Source organism: Zonotrichia albicollis, chromosome 19 (genome assembly GCF_047830755.1).
Source record: "Zonotrichia albicollis isolate bZonAlb1 chromosome 19, bZonAlb1.hap1, whole genome shotgun sequence".
In the NCBI taxonomy this organism is placed as follows: domain Eukaryota; kingdom Metazoa; phylum Chordata; class Aves; order Passeriformes; family Passerellidae; genus Zonotrichia; species Zonotrichia albicollis.
Window position 1 is genome coordinate 7,183,941 of NC_133837.1, and position 17,305 is coordinate 7,201,245.

The 17,305-nt window shown below is 44.2% G+C and overlaps 1 protein-coding gene and 1 long non-coding RNA gene across 2 annotated transcripts in view; one reads left to right on the forward strand and one right to left on the reverse strand.

Annotated features, from left to right (window-relative positions):
* LOC113460308 (uncharacterized) overlaps positions 1-17,305 on the forward strand; it is a 44,780-nt gene extending 27,475 nt beyond the window's left edge. Inside the window, exon 4 of the long non-coding RNA XR_012583255.1 lies at positions 16,733-17,305. This is a non-coding gene — a long non-coding RNA (uncharacterized LOC113460308). The remainder of the gene's footprint in view (positions 1-16,732) is intronic.
* LOC141731238 (myosin heavy chain, skeletal muscle, adult-like) lies at positions 728-14,123 on the reverse strand. The gene is made up of 38 exons (XM_074555192.1): positions 13,905-14,123; positions 13,675-13,818; positions 13,427-13,583; positions 13,082-13,109; positions 12,869-12,983; positions 12,691-12,783; positions 12,495-12,558; positions 12,300-12,398; positions 12,103-12,206; positions 11,884-12,022; positions 11,523-11,641; positions 11,278-11,427; positions 10,406-10,576; positions 9,857-10,163; positions 9,697-9,773; positions 9,117-9,204; positions 8,906-9,023; positions 8,572-8,695; positions 8,347-8,483; positions 7,991-8,246; positions 6,618-6,860; positions 6,343-6,519; positions 6,112-6,257; positions 5,934-6,024; positions 5,456-5,845; positions 5,214-5,340; positions 4,859-4,977; positions 4,387-4,583; positions 3,934-4,117; positions 3,688-3,853; positions 3,390-3,514; positions 2,807-3,115; positions 2,449-2,652; positions 2,077-2,202; positions 1,812-1,982; positions 1,616-1,720; positions 1,381-1,476; positions 728-962 (listed from the first exon to the last, which is right to left on the reverse strand). The coding sequence occupies exons 1-38, from the start codon at positions 14,106-14,108 to the stop codon at positions 807-809; spliced, it is 5,826 nt and encodes a 1,941-aa protein (XP_074411293.1). The 5' UTR covers positions 14,109-14,123; the 3' UTR covers positions 728-806.

Consider the following 17,305-nt stretch of genomic DNA (forward strand, 5'->3'; position numbering starts at 1 on the left):
GCTCTCCAGACTCACCACCTGCTCAGCCCCCAATGGGGCACTGAATGAGAATGCCTGGGAATGGGAAACATCCTTTCTGCCTTGCTCTTCCTCATGGTTAGCTTTTCCTCATTTTTGTCCTGCTCATGCATTATATTCTGCAGTGTTACCCCATGTGGCATGAATAAAGAAAGCCAGGGTCTATCAGCTACTTTTTTCCATCCAGTTTTCAGTTTCCTTATACAACAAAGCTCATGCACTGCCGCAAAAGGAAGACAGGAAGCACTTTTTGGCAATGTCAAAACCCTGTATTCTCAGGGTGCCAGACTTGGAGATTTCTTCATGGTGTTGTGTTAACAGAGTTGCTCTCAATTCCATTGTCAAAAAAAACCCAATTCCTTTTGATATGTATGCTTGTAAATTTGTAAAACACAGGCTTAAAATTTCTCTTCCTAAAAAGCATTATTTATTTAATATTTATTTATTCTAACTTTAAATCACAATTCCATTTCTGGGAAACACTCTAGTACAGTGTAAAATTTTTTGTGTGCTCTCATGCATATTACTTTTACTGCAGTTGGAGTACTAGAGTTTCTGAATATTACTCCAGAAAATTCAGGAGTTTTCTCCTGAATATTATTCCATAGAACACAATCAGCACCTAAATAACGGCAGAACTAAAATGTAGCTACTGCTTTTCATGCAAAGGAATCTATGGTCTTTGTCTTTAGACATTGACTAATTTATAAAGCCTGGTTGTAGAAAGAAGTGACAGAGGGCTCACATTTTGTGCAGCCATCAGGTCACTTTGCGGCCTCCTGCAATTTTCACTCTTCCTCTGCTATTTTCTTGACATGAATCTCGCGGCTCTTCACTCGGAGCTTGTTGACCTGTGACTCTGCAATGTCAGCCCGCTCCTCGGCCTCCTCCAGCTCGTGCTGGATCTTGCGGAACTTGGACAGGTTCACATTGGACAGCTCCTCCTGTGAGAGCAGAGCGAATCAGGGCTCAGGAGCACAGAGCAGGGGTTTCACTCCTGCTGCAAGTCAGCCTTGTGGGGCTGCAAATCTCCATTCCCCATCCACCTCTGCTCGCACATCAACCTCACACAGAGCTCCTCATCCTCCCCTTCTCAGGACCCTACGGGGGCAAGTTTCACCAGGATGATATCCTGGTGTCCTTGCTCCAGGTGAGGAGCAATTTCATAACTTCAATTTGTCATTTCTGTACTTATTCTCCCACTTGTTTAGTGCTCATGTGCTGGGGGGTATATCTGGTGACACAGTTCCTCTCCTCAGCAGATGATTTTTGAAATTTTCAACACTCCTGACATTCCTCTCCTGTACACCTGTTTGACAATCGGAGGAAACAATGCTTTTTATTTCCCTGAGCAATACTCACAGCCTCCTCAGCTTGTCTCTTGTAGGATTTCACTTTCATTTGCAGCTTGTCAACCAGATCCTGCAGCCTCAGAATATTCTTTCTGTCTTCCTCAGACTAGAATGTTGGCAGATTGGAAAGAATGAATTATTGCTTTTTGCACACCACAATGTAGCATTTACCCTTGCAGTCCATGAAAATCTCTTTTGATTGATGGGATAAGGATGCATCAGCCCAAGGAGAGCTCCTGCCTTACCTGGTAGGTGAGTTCCTTCACCCTGCGCTCGTACTTGCGCACGCCCTTCACGGCTTCAGCGCTGCGCTTCTGCTCAGCATCAACCTCCCCTTCCAGCTCCCGCACCTGCAAGGACAAGCCCAGCCCTGCAGCTGCCCTGCCAATGTCTCTCCAACGAGGGACACGCTCACTCAGGCACAGCCCCAGCCCTACACACCCTGGCCTCCAGCTTCTGGATCTGCTTCCTCCCTCCCTTCAGTGCCAGCTGCTCGGCCTCTTCCAGACGAAGCTGCAGGTCCTTCACTGTCTGGTCCAGGTTCTTCTTCATCCTCTCCAGGTGGGCACTGGTGTCCTGCTCCTTCTTCAGCTCTTCTGCCATCATGGCCGCCTGGTCAGAACAAAGGGTCAAAGCCATTTTGGGGCTGGAGATATTTTGGGGAGAGTGCATTCACCATCAGCAATGCCAGGAGCACCCAACTCACATCTGTGATGGCCTTCTTGGCCTTCTCCTCAGCATTGCGGGCTTCCTGGATGGTATCCTCCATTTCACCCTGGATCTGGGCAATGTCTGTTTCCAGCTTCTTCTTGGTGTTGATCAGGCTGGTGTTCTGTTGAAGGAAAAAAGCATATTTTTTTTCTCCAGTTGCTTCACACCATTTTTAGAAAAATCAAATTACCTATTTTTATTTCTGTTTTTATTACAGTTGCATATGAAGAATACAAATAACTGATAAATGAAAATGGTAGACTGCTGAAGACTATTGTATTTCAATTAAAAAAGGAAAACAGACCTATTGTTAACCTTAATTCTCTAAATACTGTCGGTGTTATATGTCTTCAATTCTAAAATTTACCTGAGTATGGAGGAGCTGAACTCTCTCACTTGCATCCAGAAGCTCCTGCTCAGCCAATTTCCTCGACCGCTCCGTCTGCTCCAGGGCTGCCCGGAGCTCCTCAACTTCAGCCTGCAGCAGGTTTGCTCTGCGCTCCACCATGGCCACCTGCTCCTTCAGGTCCTCCTGTGTCCTGAGAGCATCGTCCAGGTGCAGCTGGGTGTCCTGGAAAGAAAGGTAAGAGAGATTGGAAGGCATATCCTTCCTCTTTACTTTTTTTTTTCCATTTTCATATTAACATGGAAAAGACAGAACAGTAGAAGAGAAATATTTGCAGCTGTGTAAGAAACTCATGAGCACCTGGTCTATAATGCCATACCTTGAGCACAGCCTGGGTGTTTCTCAGATTCTTCTGTGCCTCTGAAGCCACACGGTTGGCATGGCTCAGTTGGATCTCCATTTCATTCAGATCTCCCTCCATTTTCTTCTTCAGTCTCAGGGCTTCATTCCTGCTCCTGATCTCAGCATCCAGGGTGCTCTGCATCGAGTCCACAATTCTGAGGTGGTTTCTTTTCATCTGATCAATCTCCTCATCTTTCTCTGCTATCTTCCTATCAATCTCAGCCTTCACTTGGTTGAGCTCAAGCTGCAGGCGCAGGATCTTCCCCTCCTCATGTTCCAGGGAGGCCTGAAAAAAGCATAAAATCCTTTTAATTATAAAAAAATAGAAACATCAACAACTTTACATTAATTGCTATTTCAAAGAATAATGTATAACCAGAGGACTGAGATTGAAAGACCGGAAAGAAAAAAGCATACCCATGGATTCAAAGATTTTACCGGTGTGAAGAAAACCTGCTTCCTATGCCTCCACTCAATTCTCAGTGCATAGAATTATTTAAATGTTACCTGAAGTTGCTGAGCAGTGTGGTAACTTATCAGGTAAAAACAGAAGGCTTTACCTCAGCTTCCTCCAGGGAGGCTTGCAGTTCAGATTTCTCCTGCTCAATCTGTTTCTTCACTTTCTCCAGCTCATGAATTGCCTTTCCTCCCTCCGCAACCTGCTCGGTGAGGTCGGAAATCTCCTCTGCAAGGAAGGGAGAAAAGTACCATGGTCAGGCAGTGAGCTGAATGGAGAAAGGCTCTGGCCTACCAAGGTGCCAGGCAAGATCTTATCCCTGCAGGCCCAGAGCTGTTAAGTGTGGCAGATAGACAAGCTTGTGAGAAAGGCCAGGGAGGAGCAGAGGGCCAGGGACTTACGCTGCAGGTTCTTGTTCTCCCGCTTCATTGTTTCCAGGTGGTCCAAGGACTCCTCATAGGCATTCTTCATCTTGAACAGCTCCGTGCTCAGAGAGCGCGACTCCTTCTGCGAGGCCTCCAGCTCAGCCTGCGTTTCCTCATACTTCTGCTTCCATTCTGCCAGGATCTGAAGAGAAACGGGGCGTGAGTAGGGCTGTGGCCATCACGGGGCCTTGCTCTTGCCAGGAATGCTGGTGGCCAAAGGACCTTGTCAAAGTTCTTCTGCTTCTTATCCAGAGCAGCACAGGCAGCATTGGATCTCTCCACATCAATCATCAGGTCCTCCACTTCATTCTGCAGCCTCTGCTTTGTCTTTTCCAGGGAGGCACATTTGGCATTGACAGCCTCAACATGCTCCTCTGCATCCTGCAGGCGCTGGGCCAGCTTCTTCCTGTGTTAAACGTATCTCACGGTTTAAGAGAAAAGGGAAAGTTGGGGCATGTGGTTGATGGGCTTTTCCATGTCTCTCTGCCTGTTCCTGTCTTCTAGAGGTTTGCCTGTGATTTTTTCTCCACACCACATGCATTATAGAATCTATTTGCTATTCTCCTTTTGCCCCAACCCCAAAAAGAACACTGACTTCTTCTCAATAATGTCACAGTGGTCTCCAAGAATTTCTGGTATAAATCTCTGCTAATCTTTCTCACTTTCCCCACGTACTTGGCCTCCTCAAGCTCCTCCGTGCGCTGAATCGCGTCCGTCTCGTATTTGGTTCTCCACTGGGCCACTTCACTGTTGGCCTTGGACAGGGCTCGCTGCAGCTCCCCCTTGGCCTCCTGCTCCTCCTCATATTGTTCCCGGAGCAAGTCACAGTCATGGCGAGCAGACTGGAGGGCATGGGCCAGGGAACTCTTGGCCTGGAGCAAAAAGTGCATTGGGATATGGAGCAAAAAGATCCCAGGAAATCTGACTGAATATTAAGGGGACATTGGATCATGCTTCAATGCAAACTGACAACCATGCAATCAATGAGGAAAGAAGTTGGGACTGAAAAAAGGAATAGTGGATAAACTTGAGATAAAAGTTAGCATGAGATGACTTGCACCAAATTACATGAGATTTTTTTCCCTGTCTTGTCATATAGTTCAGTAGTCACATAAGTGTTTGGAGCACCTCTGAGAGGAGGAATCACCTTTATCTCTTCCTCCAGACGCCTCTTGAGTTCCTCAATCTGCTGGGTGAAAGCCTGTTTGCCTCTTGACAGCTGAGAAACCATAGCATCTTTCTCTTCCACCTTACGTGATAATTCACCTGAGAAAATTTGCAGATAAACAACAGTTTTAATGCTATTCATGTTGACGCTAAAAACATGTGGAGATGTAAAACTAGATAGTTTTCAGTCCATGCTGGAACTTATGATATCATTTCAAGCATTTTGCAGTGCATATGATACAAAGTGTGTTGAGAAGTCCATGTGTCCAAAAGAGTAATATTTGTAATAACCCTGAGATGCTATTAATATGCACATGTAGATGAGGGTGTCTCACCTGACTCTGTCTGCAGACGAGCTCTTTGAGCAGTGAGGTCATTGATCATGCGCTGATGCTCTTCTTCCTTAGTTTTAATCTCACTCAGCTGATCTTCCAGAGTGCGGCACATCTTCTCCAGGTTGGCCTGTGTTTTAGAATATGGAAAACGATGCATTAATAATCCACACATAAAAGAAAGCAAGGAGCAAGGATTGTCTTGTATTCCCCTGGGTCAATGAACCGATAAAATAAATCTGTACCTTGGCTTTGGAGACAGACTCCATGTTGCTGGCCAAGTCGTCAATCTCCATCTTCAGCTCACTCTTCTCCTTCTCCAGCTTCTGCTTCACACGTTGCAGGTTGTCGATCTGCTCGCCCAGCTCAGCTGTGCTGTCCGCGTGCTTCTTGCGCAGGGCGGCAGCCGTGGCTTCGTGCTGCAGCGTGGCCTCTTCCAGGTCACGGCGCATCTTCTGGAACTCTGCCTCACGCTTCTTGTTCATATCAATTTGAGCTGATGTGGCCCCTCCTGCTTCTTCCAGGCGCTCGCTGATCTCCTCCAGCTCCCTGGACAGGTCAGCGCGATGCTTCTCTGCTTTAGCGCGAGAGGTTCGCTCTGCCTCAATTTCCTCCTCCAGCTCCTCAATGCGGGCCTGCAGAACAGCAGGGACCCTTCACAGCCATGCCCTCCTCCTGCCTGAGCTGAGCCTGAGCAAGGCAGGGCAAGGCACAGAGACTTGCCTGCAGCTCCTTGATCTTCTTCTGAAATTGCATAGCCACTGCTTGTTCATCCTCGATCTTGCTCTGGATCTGGCTGATTTCAAAGTCTTTCCTTTGGGACAAGTGAACCATGTTAGAGCTCAAAGAAACAAGACAAGTGCTGCAGCCCAGCAGTCACGGGCCCCAGAGCCACACTTACTTCTTCAGTTTCTCATCCAGCTGCTGCTTGTCATTCTCCAAATCCATGATGCTGTCCTGGGCCAGCTTCAGGTCTCCTTCCAGTTTCCTCTTTGCTCTCTCCAGGTCCATGCGCAGTTTCTTCTCTTGCTCCAGGGACCCTTCCAGCTGAACACAACAAGACCATCAGGGCTCTGCCAGACAGCTTGGACTCCATACCTGCCCTCTTCCTGCTCTATGTCTGTGTGCTTACATCATCCACTTGCTGTTCCAGCTTGGTCTTGGCTTTGGTCAGAGTATTGACTTTGTCTTCCTCTGCCTGCAGGTCATCCAGGGTCTGCTGATGTGCCTCTTGGAGGGCTTTCTTCTCCTTTGTCAGCTTGGCAATTGTCTCGTCCAGACCTGCCATCTCCTCAGTCAGGTTTTTCACCTTTGAGAAGAAGGGAGCAAATATAAATAAAGGAAGTAGCTATAGATGTCCTTTAATAGCACACGGCTCTTTTCTGGAGTGTGAGTTCTACCTCATACCTTGTTTTCGGTGGCATGTTTTTCCTTCTCCACCTTGGCCAGTGTTAGCTCAAGGTCATCAATATCTTTCTTCAGCTCTGAACATTCATCCTCCAGCTTCCTCTTCTTGGCTGTCAACTCAGCATTAATTTCTTCTTCATCCTCTGCCCTTTCAGTCACTTCCTTAACTTTGGCTTCCAGCTGGATTTTGGTTTTGATCAGCTGGTCGCACCTTTCCTCTGCATCGGCCAAAGCATCTGCTTCCTAGTAGACAAACATGATTGTTTTTGCAAATCACAACTGTTTGCAAAATGTGAATAGAGAAATGGTATTTCTCACTGAGGAAAAGAAACATAGATTTTTTTTCCCCCTATTTTTTTTTTTTTTGCACAGACTCTTTTAAATCAGAGTAGATTTTTATTCTATTTAATTTTTTGCTCTCATCAATTATTCCCTATTATTCCCTCTTATTTTTCTTATGGATAAGACTATAATATCCAGCATAACTTTTATTTTCAAGAGTTTAGATTACTTTCTCTGAAAATTATGTACTGTATATAAATGTTTCAGGATTTTTTTCCATTAACTTTTTTATAAGCGTTTCTTGGCAAGACTGACATTGAACTAATTTTCTCTGAGTGAGGTAAGTTGATATATAGTCTAGGTGGAATCAGAGATTTCAATTTCAGCCTGAGTTTATTTTGAATCTGTGTAGCAAACATCTAAATACAAAAGGTAATCTTTAAATATTGACCAATCCCCTGACGTCACAAAGGGGGTACATATAGGGTTCGGACAGAATGCAGAGGATAATTTTTGTGTCCTCCTGGAAAAGTGGTTGCAGAAAGACAAGTGACATATAATGTATCATAAAAAATGGCATAGAGGTCTTTGGGCAACTGACTGAAACCAGAGAAAGTTGTCAAATTAATTTCTCTACAGACTCTGCGAACTGTAAATTCTAAAAAACTTAGGGGGTACATATAGGGTTCGGACAGAATGCAGAGGATAATTTTTGTGTCCTCCTGGAAAAGTGGTTGCAGAAAGACAAGTGACATATAATGTATCATAAAAAATGGCATAGAGGTCTTTGGGCAACTGACTGAAACCAGAGAAAGTTGTCAAATTAATTTCTCTACAGACTCTGCGAACTGTAAATTCTAAATCTCTAGTGACTACCCTGGATGTTGTATTGCGTGCCTGGAGAAAGAGACCTATGCGCATACATGCTTCAAAAGCCATTCCCAAGCTAGAATTTCCTATTATAATGGTGACACTGAATGGTCTGAATTCTACCTTCCATTATTCATATTAAAATATTTTATCAGACAATGTGTAACATGAGAGTAATGTGCTGTGAGGATACCTGGAAGAAATACACTAATGATACTTACTGATTGCACTTGGAGCTGCAGGTCATTCTTCTCCTTCATCAGAGAGGCCATTTTCTCTTCAATCTCCTTCCGCTTTGCCTCAGACTTTGCAAGTTCTTCCTTGGTTTTCTCAAATTCTTCCTTCATGTTGGCCATCTCCTTCTCAGACTCTGCACTCTTCAGCAAGGGCTTGATCTTGAAGAACAGCTTCATCCATGACCAGTGTTTGACATTCATGAATGCACGAATGTTGAACTGGATGGAGAAGATGGATTCCCTGACGCATAATTAAAATGTACAATGAATATTTTCATCTGACAAGTGTCAACACTTTTCCATGATCAAAGTGACTTTAATTGAAGAAGAGGAAGGTGTACCTGCGCTCCACCATCCTCTGGTACTCCACCCTCCTCAGGTAGCCCCTACATATGGCCTGGGTGCGGGTGATGAGCTGTGCCAGCTTCTCATCCCTCATCTCTTCCAGCAGCCCTATCAGCCCAGCTTTGAAGAACACCTTGAGAGAGGGAATATTGCAGCACATCACTGTCAGATGGAGAGAGCAAAGCCCAGGCAGGCAGTGAAGGTGGGGGGGGAATTTGTACCTTGGTGTTTCCAAATTTGTACTGGGTGTGATCCACATCGATTGAACTAAGAAGCTTCTCAGAAGCCTTCTTGCTATCGATGAACTGTCCCTCAGGGATGGCACTGGCATTAAGCACCTTGTATCTGTGAAATCGGAGGAAATAGGAGGAAGACAATGTCCAGTCATAAGAACATTCTCTTTACTGAAACCAAGAGCAGTGTTTGCAGCAGAACCAGGCTGAGGAAGTTGGAATTTCATCTCTCCATACTTAAAGACCCTGGTAAAGCTCGGTTGCGTGATGGAGAGCAGTTGGTGAGGACACCTGACTTATCTCTTCATTTCATAGCTCTCACCTCTGTTTGAAGTCAGCATAGAGGACTCTGCTGGGGAACCCTTTCCTGCAGATCCTGATCCCTTCCAGCACGCCGTTACAGCGCAGCTGGTGCAGCACCAGCTCGTGCTCCATGGCACCTGGCAATGCAGAGCACAGATGATGGGCACAGATTGCATTGCAGAGGGGAATGGATGTATCAGAGCAAGGATCTTTCATCTTGGGCTTCTTACCAGGTGTTTTAGTCTCATTGGGGATGATGCAGCGCACAAAGTGGGGGTGAGTGCTCCGCAGATTGGTCATCAGCTTGTTCAGATTCTCCTGTGGGATCATGATTTAGTGTGCATTTGTAAGAGAAATGGCAAAAATAACCCAGTGCATTCCCTGAATTTAACATGAAAAACGGATCATTGGAGATACACTGGGCTGAAAATTGTAAGCTGAGCATGCCTCAATCAATTGCTCTGTTTCTTCTGATTACCCAGCAATAAAGCTCATCTTGTAGGTCAAGAAAAAAGTTAACATCAACCTAATGAAGGCTAGAAAGTGGGCATGCTTTATGACTAAATTTTATGTTTATATTTAGTGTAAGTTTAGGGTTTTAGAGTGCTATTTCTCATTCCACATGATTTTTTTTTCCAATAGCGGTCTAAAGAAAACTTATAGTTAAAATATTTTTTGGTTGATTGGTTAGTTGCTTGGTTGCTTGGTTGGTTGATTGTTAGAGTTTTTTTTGCTTTTTTTCTGTGTCTGAGGCAGCTAAAAGTAAAGAATAATTTTCCACATATATGAAAAGAAAAGGTGTTTACATACCCGGAAAAGAGCTGAGACGGTCTGGAAAGAAGAGCCCTTCTTCTTGCCTCCCTTCTTGCCACCACCACCACTAGCCTCTGATAAAGTAAAGATAATGAGACATCTGTTGCTTTGGGGACCAACCATCATGCATCAAAGAGATGAATTTCAGAGAACTGACCTGCCTCTCCTCCAGCAGAGGCAAAGAGTAAAGCCAGGGTCTTCACAGATGATTTCTGGTACAGCCCAATGACAGTTTCATTCAGAGGGTCCTTGTTCTTCTCCAGCCACCCTGTGATGTTGTAGTCCACTGTGCCAGCATAGTGCACCAGGGAGAAGTGGGCCTCAGCCTTGCCTTTGCCTGGCTTGGGCTTCTGGAAATTGTTGGATTTGCCCAGGTGCTGGTCATAGAGCTTGTTCTTGAAAGAGGTGTCAGTTGCCTTGGGGAACATGCACTCCTCTTCCAGGATGGAGAAAATGCCCATGGGCTGGGAGAAATCACAAGGAAAGAGGGAGGACAAAGTGAAAAAGTTAGAAAGACTCAGAGGTGAAAAAACTTCCTGAGTGGGACAATATTGCTGCTCTCAGGGATTGTTCTGTTCAACAAATCTAAAATAATTTAAACGGATTTATCTGCAGTTTCATATTTACCATTTCAAGCAGCATTTCGAAATATATATAAAATGATTGCATTTCTGAAAATACCTGACATTGTGAAGTACAGAAATACCTTCTCAATGAGCTCAATGCAGGCAGCCAGGTCCATCCCAAAATCAATGAATGTCCATTCAATGCCCTCCTTCTTGTACTCCTCCTGCTCCAGCACGAACATGTGGTGGTTGAAGAACTGTTGCAGTTTCTCATTGGTGAAGTTGATGCACAGCTGTTCTAGGCTGTTGAACTGCTCAGTGGAAAAAAACAGAACAGTCAACCCTCATCAATATGCCCAGTTCTTCATCATTCTCCTCCACCCTGTATAAATCTTCCCAGATAAATTATAACAGTATTATCAGGACTATACCATAACAGAAGAACCTATATGCAGCTCCAGAAAGAAATACCTACATAATGAAAATGAGTGATTTTTTTTGACTCGATATTTTAGTGAATCTCCTAAGATTAATAAAGCACTTTGACATTTTTTTTCTTCACCAAACGATGAGTGCATGCTCTTGTCTCCAAATTGAAAACCCTTGATATCTCTAATTAAGCACCTAGCTAATAATTTCTTGGTTCTTTAAACATTTTGAACATCCCTAACTCATTATATATTTGCAAATGCATCTCCTAGCTCTGCTCCTGGAGCTCTTTTATAAATTTATTCAAAATATTTTGCGTTCTTTAATCCTTAATATTACGTTTAAACAGTTGTAATATTACAATATATAAAATTCTATTTGTTGCATCTGCACAAACAACATGACTCTGTGTTTATACTGAGGGAGCTTTTGATGAATTTTGTTTTCTGGTAGAGAAGAAAATGAGTTGGTTTTTTCCTACATAAAATCACAAATGTTAAACCTTTAGAGGAATATTACTTGCAAGTCCTCTGATATAACCATCCTTCCTTTCAAGAGCAGCCCTCAAATCTGAAATCCTTACATCAAAGATCTCAAAGCCAGCAATGTCCAGGACACCAATGAAGTACTGCCTGGGCTGCTTCGTGTCCAGCTGTTCGTTGATGCGAACAACCATCCACAGGAACATCTTCTCATAGACAGCCTTTGCCAGGGCACCCACTGAATTGTATACCTAAACCAAAGGAGAATGGAGCAGAAGAAATACAATTTCCAGAGCAAATAGTGATTCAAGTCAGAGGTTCCCAGTCACCACGTGGTTGTTGTTACCTGCTGCACATTTTGGCCTTTGGTCACGTATTCATTCCCCACCTTGACTCGGGGGTAGCAGAGGGCCTTGAGCAGGTCTGCTGAGTTCAGACCCATCAGGTAGGCAGCCTTGTCAGCAACTATGTACAAAGAGAGAGGGAGGAAGAAACATGGGAAGAGTGATAATTGAAAGGGGATATCCTCTAAGATGTAGCCATTGGTCTCAGCAGTGAAATGTGATATCCTGAAGGGAAGTTTAAAAGCATGAATAGTCTGGAAGCTGATATTTATGGATTTGTGATAGTAAACAGAAGGAAAATACATGATTGCAAACTTCCACCTATCCATATCTGTGATTAGGAGTTCTACAAGGCTTTAATACCTTCGGTGCCATCGGGCTCTGCCTGCTCCTCTCGTTGTTTCTGCTTGAACTTCAGGTTCCCATAGTGCATGACAGCCCCTGTCAGTTTGTAGATGGCTGTTCTCTCATCAGCAGTGAAGCCCAGGATGTCAATGGCACTCTGGCAACAGAAGCACTCAAATAAACCTCCAGGACATTACAAGGAAATTTCACCAAACCAATATGCTCAGTGACACTTACATCTGTAGCCATCAGCTCCTCCTGGTCATTAATGCTAGCGACAGTGACTTCACCTTGACTCACAAACTGGTAGTCATAGGGGTTGGTGGTGATGAGGAGCATGTCTGTACAGAGGAATAGGATGTATCTGGGTGTGAGAATGAAGATAAATACTTAGCACATTCAGATTTTATCAAACAATTCATAATACTTCATACCGATTAGCTCCGGCTTCTTGTTGGACATGATCTGATAAAAGATGTGGTAGCTCCTTTCCGCCTTGAGCTGGAAAGTGACTCTGGACTTCTCCAGCAGATCTGGCAAGGATGGTAGAAAGAGTTAGGCACTTGTGGGAGTGTACATGGAGATGGGAATTTGGGAAGGGATGGGAGCAGTCCAGGAGAATCTCTTACAAGTTTCAATGTCAGCAGAAGCCAGTTTGCCTGTGGCACCAAAGTGGATTCTGATGAATTTGCCCTGTGAAGCAGAAGCAGCAGCAGGTCAGCCTGGATGTGTTCTGCTGATGTCTCCTTTGCATGAAGAACTGTTCAGGCATCGAGTGTGTTGCCATGAGCGGGGGGAGAGATTTTATGCAAAGCAAGAACTCACAAAGCGTGAGGAGTTGTCGTTCCTCACGGTCTTGGCATTTCCAAAGGCCTCCAGCAGTGGGTTGGCGCTGATGATTTGATCCTCAAGCGTTCCCTGCAGGGACATCATTATTCAGTGACTGTGTTTGGTTGACAGGATAGTGGCAGGCCAAGCATTCAGTCTGTCCTTCCTGACTCACCTGCATTTTGCCTGATGACTTCTCCTCCTTTTTCTTGTCTCCACTGGCTGCAATTGTTGCAAAGTACTGGATGACACGCTTGGTGTTCACAGTCTTCCCGGCCCCGGATTCTCCGCTGCCAAAGCCAAGAGAGAAGCAGAGGGTGCGTGGTCAGGCAGGAGGGGCCCTGGCACCGGGCAGCCCTGCAGGGACCCGTGCAGGGGGGGTACCTACGTGATCAGGATGGACTGGTTCTCACGATCTGTGAACAAGGCAGAAACACAGTACTTAAAACTCAGTGAAACAACAGAGGAGGAATGAAACATAATCAGGTAAGTCTAATGTTTTGCCTGATGTCAGTTTGACTTAAAGAAGCAAACCTCCAAAGCACATCACTGAGTACAGAGATATCTTTCATTTAAAAGAGTAGAAAAAATGCAATGACAATAGTAAACTCCAACAGATGTGTGTGTCAGATCCAAGAAAGCTTTGAAAAAGCCTCTTCAATTTGTTGAAACAGGGGATCCCTTCAGAGAATTTAATGGTCCGATGCCTCTGAGACTAGACAGAGCCACTCACCAGTCAGCATGAACTGATAGGCGTTGTCAGAGATGGAGAAGATGTGTGGAGGGGCCTCCTGGCGCTTCTTGCCTCGGTAGGCCAACACCACCTCGGGGTTGTACACCGGCAGCCACTTGTAGGGGTTGACAGTGACGCAGAAGAGACCCGAGTAGGTCTGCAAGGAAGGGACACAGCACGTTGCCTTGCCCTGAGCCTGGCCCAGCAGCTCCTGAGGCTGCCCAGAGGAAGCTGCTGCTGCCACTTACGTAGATCATCCAGGCTGCGTAACGCTCTTTGAGGTTGTACAGCACAGCGGGTTCGTGCAGGTGGGTCATCATGGCCATGTCCTCGACTTTGTCATACTTGGGAGGGTTCATAGAGAAGATTTGATCTTCTTTCACAGTCAGGGTCTGTCAAGGAAACAAAAGATCCACATGTGTCTCTCAAAAGCTCAGTGCTCAGATAATATTTTCATTCGGCCTTGTTTTTGACTCACCTCTCCCCCTTCAGTCTTGACAGTGACTTTGCCCGATTCCCTGCTTGTGATTGTCCCTTTCACGAAGGATTCTTTGGGATGAACCACGAAGACAGATGTCTTGGCATCAAAAGGTTTGTTCTGGGCCTCAATTCTCTCCTTCTCCGATTTTCGGAGGTAAGGAGCCGCCTCCCCAAAGATGGCCATCTCCGAGTCTGAGGACATGGCTGCACTTTGTGGAGGGGCTTGTCCACAGAGAACACTGTGGAGGAGCAGATATGTTGCCCAAATTAGTCAATATTTTTTTTCTTGTCGTACAATTTTTTGATAACCCTAAAAGTGTAATAGAAAGTGTGATTTGGGAAGAATCTTGAGTAGTTCTTATGTTCACCCTCCTGTGCAACCTTGGCAAATTTTGGAAACAGGTTTCTACAGCTTTTTCCAAAGAAGTTTTTATTATGTCAAAGAACATATATTTCTTACTCCCTTTGCGTCCCTGTTTAATGTCTGATGACCCTGATGGTTATTTTTCCCCCCATTTATTGCCTAATCAAAATTTCTGTGGCTGAAACCTGTGCTTTTTATCCCTCAGCCTTTCACTCTTCCCATTTGAGAAGTCTATATCTTTCTATGATATAACCATCTTCTTTTTGCGGAAGATATCAATAAGAACACCACTTTTTCATTTCAGCCAGATATGGGAGCTGAATGCAGGGAAAGAATCATTTGTCTTTACCTGCTGACCACGCTTTCATGAGTATCTGACAATGTGCTGCTGATCTTCCTTCCCACAAAGGCACACAGTGACACTTGCACCCAAATTCATGACCCATTTTTGCAAAGTTGTTCTCCAGCCAAAATGGAGTACCACATACTCTGTTGCATGGGACTATTCTTTCTCATATGCAGGATTTCTGAGGTTCTTATCAGCTTCAGGATTAAGCTTTCTGAGGATCATTTCCAGGGTAACATTGCCCTGTAGCATAATTGCAAGTTTCTATTTATTGTCATCTATGATTCCATGTATCATTTGGGTTGCTAATGGTCCAGAAGGTGTTCTGAGGACTATCATAATGTCTTTTGCTGATGCTCTGCATCATTCACTAGACTTGTTCGCTTCTCATCCAAAATTATTTCAGTAGTATGTGAGCAAGGGGCATGTAAGGACACATAATATATCAGGTTAAAATACTGCACAGCCAACTGTTTCTTCTTATGTTAATTGTTTGTGGAAATAACTATAGGCAAAGCTAGAAACCTCAGTTGAAGAATTTATAAATCAAAGCCAGATATCTGAATCCAGTACTGCACATCCAAAGAAATGTCATGTGGCAAGTAATAGAAAATATCTGAATTCAAAGGAAGTTAGACAGGCAGCTTGATAAGATGTCATGTTATAACTTTTAGTTAGGTAAATATCCAGAATCTTAACAAACATTTGCAACTACTCTTAATAGCATGCAGATCTTCCATTTTACTCAGTCTTCCTTCAGAGGAATGGGAGCAGTACCTCCCCCTATTTTGTTGTTTGGATAGTTAGATAACTATTTTTGCATTTTTATCAAGTTTACTAGTATGAGGCTTACATGCAGATTATAACCCTGGAGTATCCTTTGGAAAGCATTTTCACAACATTTATTGGCCAGTTTCATATGCAGTAATAATTACAATTCACAAGTCTGTAAGGTTTTGCAACATTCTTTTCTGTTGGCTAGCTCTGTCTGTCTGTCTGGACTTCATGCCAGAATGGATCATTTACCTCAGTGTTCCATAATTAAACACAAGCAATCCCCAAGAAGCATTTCCTGGCTTTACAAAGTGGCTTTGTCTTCAAGCACAGTCACTAATGAAAACTTGCTAGCTGTGAGCAGCCTGCCCAGCCATCAGCATGCTTTATTAGCTATAGCAGAGCACTGAACACAAACACATACAGCAATTGCCTACATTTTACAGAGATTTGTCGCCAAAAATTTTCTACAGAAATTTTCCATCTTTTTCTATCCCTTGAATGCAAGCAAATGTGGCTCTTACCTCTTATGCTATGAGAAGATGCCTTGCAGGCTGGGAGGTGATCAGTGCTGTAAAGCAGAACCATGAGATCGCTCATTATTGCTGCACACAATTCCACAGACAGATCACAAAGTGAAAATGCCAACATGCTTTATGGTACAAATATCAAATCCTTGCAAGTACATGTACAGACATCAGGACAGCAGGGCTGGAGAGGGACTGCAGGGACAGTGTCCCTTTCTGCCCACCACAGACGGGCACTTACCATGAATTTCCTCTGCAGACAGAGCAGCCCAGATCCAAGGACTCTTTTATAAGGTCTGGTCAGCGCATGCTGCAGATGCATCCTCTGTCTTTGGGCAAAGCATTTCTGGCAAACCTTGTTTTTGGCAAAGCATTGTCTGGCAAACTGAATGTACTGAAAACTGGAAAGTGATGTTACTAGATATAATTAGAAAATTTTGGTGTCTTCCTAGCTATGTGAATAAATTGCCTATAAATAATACGAGAAGATTCCCAAGGGGGAAAATACAGCTAATGATGTCTAGAGGAATGAAGGTAACCACTAATAACTGTAAGGCCATGGATGCTCCATGAATCTGAGCTAAGGGAGCAAGGCAAAACCATTCCCTGGGCAAGCATAGTGACATTTGGATGCATACTTCAGCTTATTCTGAGGACATCATATGTCTGATGACAGTTGTCCTTTCACAGAGCTCTCTACTTACAGATCTTGGATATGATACATGGATTTCACTGTTGTCTGCCTTGCTTACCTTAGTCAGATTATTACATATTACTCTTTATTCATATTGTTCTGTATACACATATCTCTGCAGGGCTGGATTCTATCGGTGCCGGAAGCAAAACACAGCCCAGCTGAACAAGACAGGGCAGAATGAAGGATGCCTATGGGAACAGTCTGTTCTGCCCAGCAATGCAGCTTGGGCAAAGCACTGCAGTGCTGATATTCTCCATTGAGGAAATGGAATTCAGGCATCCTGAAGACAGGCTCTCGATGAGAAGAAGATCACAGAATGACAGTACCTGATCCAACTCCTCTTGGACAGGAGAGTTTCTTCAATAAATGAGAATATCTGTGTCCAGATGTTCGCAGCTCCTTCCTCAGACCCTTGCCAAGAGAGGGTTCCCAGTTAGAATATGTAAATGTAACATGCATGTAGTGATCTTGCTGAGAATGCTTCCACAGCCTCTCTGATGTGTTGCTTAGAGATTTGTCTGAGTCAGTGAAAATGTCTTGTTGTATTTCACGTCTAAACCTAATTTTTATACTATGAATTTGTCCATTACCTGGCATCAAGTAGTTGTACACTAGAGGGACACGCACATCACTTTGGTGCAAAACCTAATGTATTCCATAGCAAGTTCCGTTATTTATCCAAGTCTTAGGC